We start from the raw sequence: 6,528 nt of genomic DNA, 5'->3' as shown, positions 1-6,528 counted from the left end.
TTGTTAGAAAGTTATTTCACTTTTAGTGAATTTCTATATGATGCAAATCAAAATCAGCTAATCAATATAGATTCATAAATAGTGCATTATTTTGAAAAAATTTCAAACTAAATTAAAAAAAATCATTATATTTTGTAAAATGGACATCTTTGTGTCCCTACCATATTGTGTAAGAAAATTTTAAATTTTCTAAGTCCAAAAAATCTCTTAGCACGTGTTTTTTTTTTACTTTTTAATCATGAAATTCATTAATTGAATTAATTTAAATTCCCACGGGATACATTTAGGGAAGTGTACACACTTTTTCGATTTCCATTAATTATGAAGTATTTTGACAATTCCAATTTCAACATGTGTCTCATCAATTAGTATTAGCACTCCGTTTGTTTTTAATTATCGTGATTTATTTTTTATAATTAAACAATAAAAATTTTTATTAATATTTTATTATATTTTTTTCATTAATATGTAAAAATTACAATTTGTACTTTTTGTATAATTTTTGTGTATCTGAATTTTATTATCATATCAAAGTAATGTAATTTTAAAAATTAGTCAAATTAATTTTTAAAAAACACGATGACTAAAAAGTAACGGTAAATATACAAACCAAAATTCCTCTCACAATCGAACACCCTCATTACTTTTAATTGTATATTCTTCTTTGACTTTTCCATGCACGTAATTTATATAATCCATAATCTTGATTTTTCTCCACAATATCCCATTAAAAAAAATTAAATGCAAGGGTGTATATGACTTACCTAACATGAATTTATAACTCATCCAAGAATCTCTCTCTCTCTATATTTAGTGAAGAGAAGTTCACTTGTGTAGAAAAAATAAAAAGATTTTTTTGTGATGAAGGAGAAAGAAAAAATGTTGTTTTTGGGATTTTTACATAGAATTATTTTCATGATTTTGCTATTTGTGCCAACTTTTTTCAATGGAGTAGAGAGTCTTCATAGAATTCTTTTGGATACAGATGTGGATACTGATGATTTCTTTGCTCTTTTCTACATTTTGAAGCTTAATAGATCAGAAATTGATTTGAAGGTATTTTTTTTTCTCCTTGTCTATTTTCTTTTTTTAATTTCTAAGTTTGATTGTACGATCATGATAGAGATCACATTTTTTATTTGATCGTATATTCAACATGTTATATGGGTGCATGATTGTTTTCTTTGGGCCCAAATATGTATTTGAATTTTTGTCTTGCAAAAGGTTTGAAACTTTGAGTCCAAGAATTTTATGACTCTATTAATCTATAATCATGTTGAATGTAATCATTTAAAATTATTTCTAATATATTTCTTATTTACTATTATAATTAAAATTCTCTGCATTTTGCACCTCTAATGTGTGTTCTTTTTTTTTTTTTAAATATTCATCCTTTTTCTATTATTCTTAATAATATGCACTCTAGTCTCTTCATTTTCTTGCAAAATAGTAACAAAATAAAAATTTTCCTTGAATTGTCCATGAGGAGAAAACAGGAAAAAGACATTAAAATAATGCAAAATGAACAATTCTTTTGTATTTAGCTTGTAATATAGATTCCTAAAATCACACTTGTATATATGTATGTATGTATGTATAGGTTCATAAAATTACACTTATACATATGTATGTATAGGTTCAAAAAAAAAAGTATAGGTTTCTGAAATCACACTTATACGTATGTATGTATTTATGTATAGGTTAAAAAAGAGTATAAGCCTTCCTAAAATAACAAGGTTCAATTATCATAAAGTAGAGTAAAGTGGAATATCATTATTGACAAAACAAGATTAAGGTTAAAATCTAATTGACATTTTGACATTTAATATAAGTTATATATATAACAGCATATAGGGGTTTTAGAGAATTCTCAATTTTTAGAAAATCTTAGCACAAGTGGAATCAATTAATTAGTCCATTGAAATTATACTTCCTTCGTAAAACGATTTTTGTTTATTATATTAAAAATAGATATTCAGTAATATTTGTTAACTTTATAATCAATGAATAATTTTATACTTAGTTTCTAACTTATTTTTTTTCATTAATTATAGTCATTTCCTTATTATATTTTTCATGATATTATATTTATTATATTCAAATAGTGATATAGTAAAATTATCTTTTTTTTTAAATTTTTCTGTCGAAGTAAATAGTCAACAACTATGATTGAACAGATGAAATAATTAATTTGATATTTGTGTCAATAAAATACAAAAAAAAAATAATTCAAAGTTATTGAAATTAAATCAGAACATTTAATTTCAAGTCAAGCTTTTGATTTGAAGAAAAAAGATAAGAGATAGAAAAAGAAAAAAAAAAGACAATGGATTGCTCCCTCCGTCCTAGTTATTTATCAAATATTTTTACTTTGATTTTTCTTTTTATCTATTATTTTTTATTAATTAAGAAAAAATATTTTTTTTTTCTAAATTAATCAATATTGAGTCAATGTCATTTTAAAAATATAGTGAGCAAATATATTTAACCTTTTGTCAATTAATAGGGGGTGAAATGATACCCTCTGTGTCTTTAATTTGCCAGACTTATTAATAATATATATTAATTGTTATATTGACTTTATCATTTTATCTTTATTAATTGATAGGATTCTAAATATTTTTATTCACTATATTTTTCAAAGACATTAATTTAATGTTAATAAATTGAGAATATATTAGGCAGTGACATAACCAGAAATTGTACGAAGGGTGTCCAAAAATCTCATAGCTCGTAGAAATAATTTAAAGAATGGATGTACTTAAATTTTGTAAATCAAACTATGTAACATTAATGATTAATTTTTTTAATTAAACTGTACCAAAAAATTTTAAATCAAACTACATAATATTTAGCTTTAGTGTTCACGTTCATCTGATAGGAAGTGGACAAAAAAAAGAAAAAGAGAGATGTTTCAGTTTAGAGTGAAATCACTTTATGCTTCAACATTTCACAAAACCTCTGATGACTAACAACGAGAAATGAAAAATAAATAATAGAATCAAATGAGTTATATTAAAAGAGAATTTATATAAAGTATTTTCACTTTTAGTAGCTTAATGGAATAAATAAATAGAATTTTCTTATTAACTTTAAATTAAATAACTCTTTTAAATTTTTAATAAAAGGAAAAAAAATCAAAGTCATTTAACAGGAATCGAGCCCGGCAAGTTGCAAAGAACTTAGTAAGAGTTGAACGACTGAAATCACTAAGCTGGTGTCTAAGATGCGTTATTTAATCATTTAAATTATTATTTTTCTTATAAATATGATGTAATTTTATGACGAAGGGTGTCCAATTCAAAGGGTAGCTATGCCCCTGATATTAGGTATAAAAATTTGTATTCTCTTGATTTCTTAAAAATGAAAAGTAAAAGGTGATAACTATACAAATCATTATTTTCTTAATAGATATGTCAAATTAAAATTTGTCAAGTAAAAAAGGACGAAGAAATGCAAATAACTAGGAGTCGTCAGAGTGTGTTTGTTGCCTCTCATTCAGAAATTTGGCGCACTTTGCACTTATGAAGAAGACTCTACTCAATGTGATTTGTCAAACATCTAAGACCTTTTCTGAAACCTTGTGCTCTGAATACCAAGTTTTTCACGATTCAAAGTACATCCTAGGCGTGGCATGGTGTATAAGACCCTAAGAGGCCCTGCACAAGCCACTCGACATACATACAACACAACATAATAGATAAATAACGAGGATAGGTAAAGAAGCTTCATATCATAGAAGAAAAGTTTGAAACACAAGTGCTGAAATATACTAATTCTTGACAAGCCTTTCTAACATTAATACATGTTGTGATAATGCTTCATGGTTTATTCACAAAAGGCCTCACATCATTGAGATTACTCTGTCCACTAGACAAATCATATTGATAAAACCTTTTGGTTCAGGCTGTAACTATTGGCACAAATGGATGGACTGATTCAGGACATGCTGTAAATCAAGTGTATGATATGCTTTACATGATGGGACGTGACGATATTGCTGTTGGTATGGGAGGTGAAGGAGGAATACTTCCCAATGGTACCATTCTTCCTGACGTTGGTGGATATCTCCCTTTAATTGATCAGGTGACAAAAATTCTCCATTTACTCTACCTTTGGCACAATTGAAAATGCCTCTTACTTATACATCTCCATGTTTGCGCTTTTGTTAGGGAGATGCTACAGCTGGATATTGTAGATATAGACAAGCTGTACCTGTTGGTCTTGGAGGACGCTTGGATATCGACTCAAATTATGGATTCCGAAAGAGCTTCCTTCCACAGGTAACCATTCTTCTTTTCTTAATATCATATCAATCAAAATTTTAGCCTAATGAGACATCTAACCTAATATGGAACTTGTAACCAGGGCAAGAGACAGTATTCTCCTCTTAGACAGCCAACTGCTCAGCAAGTAATGATTAACACAATTTCTTCAGGGCCAACCGTTGTTTTCCTCCTTGGATCACATACAAACTTTGCATTATTTCTTCTAAGTAATCCACATTTAAAGAAAAATATTGAGCATATTTACATAATGGGAGGTGGTGTAAGGTCAAAGAATCCTACAGGGTGTTGTCCAAAGAATTCAACCTCTTCTTGCCAACCTCGACAGTGTGGTGATCGTGGTAATTTATTCACAGATTACACAAGCAACCCTTACGCAGAATCCAATTTGTTTATGGATCCTTTTGCTGCTTACCAGGTATTACAAAAATCAATAGGCATTTTTTCTGCACATTCTTTTCTCGAGACGTGGCTTCCAGTCATGTGTTGTATGCTTGTAGCTAATCTTAATGATCGTTATCCTTACAATGTAGGTGATTCATTCTGGTATTCCAGTTACTCTTGTCCCATTGGATGCCACAAACACCATTCGTATAACCGAAGAGTTTTTTGAGACCTTTGAGAAGAATCAGCACACCTATGAGGCACAGTACTGTTTCAAGTCCCTGAAAATTGCTCGTGATACTTGGTTTGATGACCAATTCTATACGGTAACATTGATATGAAAATATCAACATATACACGACTTTTTGATATATAAACATGAACTTGAATATAATTGAGTGATGATAATATTGTTGGATGCAGAGTTACTTTATGTGGGACTCATTTATGTCTGGAATAGCTGCTTCAATCATGAGGAAACAACAAAACTACCAAGGAGAAAATGAATTTGCAGAAATGGAGTATATCAATATTACTGTTGTTACTTCAAATATGCCGTATGGGATATCTGATGGATCAAATCCATTTTTTGATGGACGTAGAACTCCCAAGTTCAACTTGGAAAGAAATGGAGTTCACAGTGGTCATGTTCAGACTAGACTCCGTGATCCATTTTGTGTAGTCAAGAATGGGATGGGTAAATGCCAGGTGAAGAATTGACCCATGTCACTATCTGTTATATGGATTGTAGTTTATGTTTCTAGTAAAACGTTGTGATTTCGTAGGTAACTTGCCAAAGCATGAGCTATGATCTGCGATCCATTATTTGTTCGATTATTATATTTGTGTATGTGTTCTGAGCTGATGTCGTTTATCAGGATGGTTATACAAAAGAAGTTGTTGGGCTAAGTGGAGTGCCTGTTCGTGTTGCTGTAAGAGCAAAGCCTAATCAAAATCCTAAAAGTGCACTAGACAGAGAATTTTTTGTTAGCTTCCTGGATGTAAGTTAATCACTCAGAGAATATTTCATAGAATATCAGCTTCTTATTTACTCCGAACCACTTTTTTCTTACAGATTCTTAATTCGGACAACTTATTTTTATGTTTTTTCATGTTTTCAGGTCTTAAACCAAAGAGAAAATTCAGGATTATTCAATTTTTCTACACAATTTCCTCATTACAGAGGAGAACTCCGCAAACCAGATTTCAGGGGCAAGCATCTCGGGAAAAATGTTGTGTTTGATATGGATATGAGTGCTGGAGATTTTATAGCTCTCATTTATCTCCTTAAAATACCAGTTGAAGAAATTAATCTCAAGGTATGATGTCCTTCCTTATGTTCAGTATAATAATAGCTTGATCAATACTTAAACATTGGTGGAGGGAATGAGTTATTGTCTCCTGGTGCAGTCTTAGACAATCCTCACCTCATGAGTTAAGTTACGCCCAGGATCCAATTTTTGCTTTATCCAATGTTAGGTCTCTATATTGTATTGTCTGCACACCAGATGTCCAGTCACGGTCATGCAAGAGATGTTAAGTTGTTTACATCCCTACTCTTTCGAAATAGGGCGAAACGTCGCGGCAACTCGAAAATGATTAATTGATTCAATTTTAACAAAGTTTTAAAATAAACGAGTTTTAAAAAGAAGAGTCGCCACCTAATTTTAGGAAAACTAGGAAACCAATTATTAAAGAAAAGTCTACGAAACCAATTGATTCTAGGTAAGGGGTTCAAGTTATTCCGAAGGGAAGGGGTTAGGCACCCTTCGGAATCCACAAATGTGGTTCCCGACTGAATTCATTTTTTTTCAAATTGAGGAAGAATATAAAATAATATACAGATATAATAAACATG

The 6,528-nt window shown here is 29.9% G+C and overlaps 1 protein-coding gene across 1 annotated transcript in view; it reads left to right on the top strand.

The window, feature by feature from the left end:
• Positions 1 to 861: 861 nt before the first annotated feature.
• LOC107028866 overlaps positions 862 to 6,528 on the top strand; it is a 15,792-nt gene continuing 10,125 nt past the window's right edge. Inside the window, exons 1-8 of the mRNA XM_015230100.2 lie at positions 862 to 1,056; positions 3,907 to 4,086; positions 4,173 to 4,283; positions 4,369 to 4,704; positions 4,820 to 4,996; positions 5,094 to 5,378; positions 5,549 to 5,671; positions 5,792 to 5,989. Of these exons, the coding sequence (XP_015085586.1) occupies positions 862 to 1,056; positions 3,907 to 4,086; positions 4,173 to 4,283; positions 4,369 to 4,704; positions 4,820 to 4,996; positions 5,094 to 5,378; positions 5,549 to 5,671; positions 5,792 to 5,989 (1,605 nt within the window). The remainder of the gene's footprint in view (positions 1,057 to 3,906; positions 4,087 to 4,172; positions 4,284 to 4,368; positions 4,705 to 4,819; positions 4,997 to 5,093; positions 5,379 to 5,548; positions 5,672 to 5,791; positions 5,990 to 6,528) is intronic.

The sequence above is a fragment of the Solanum pennellii genome, chromosome 1, assembly GCF_001406875.1.
Source record: "Solanum pennellii chromosome 1, SPENNV200".
Lineage (NCBI taxonomy): Eukaryota > Viridiplantae > Streptophyta > Magnoliopsida > Solanales > Solanaceae > Solanum > Solanum pennellii.
Note: the sequence above shows the minus strand (reverse complement) of the source record. Positions and strands in the feature narration are given on the sequence as shown.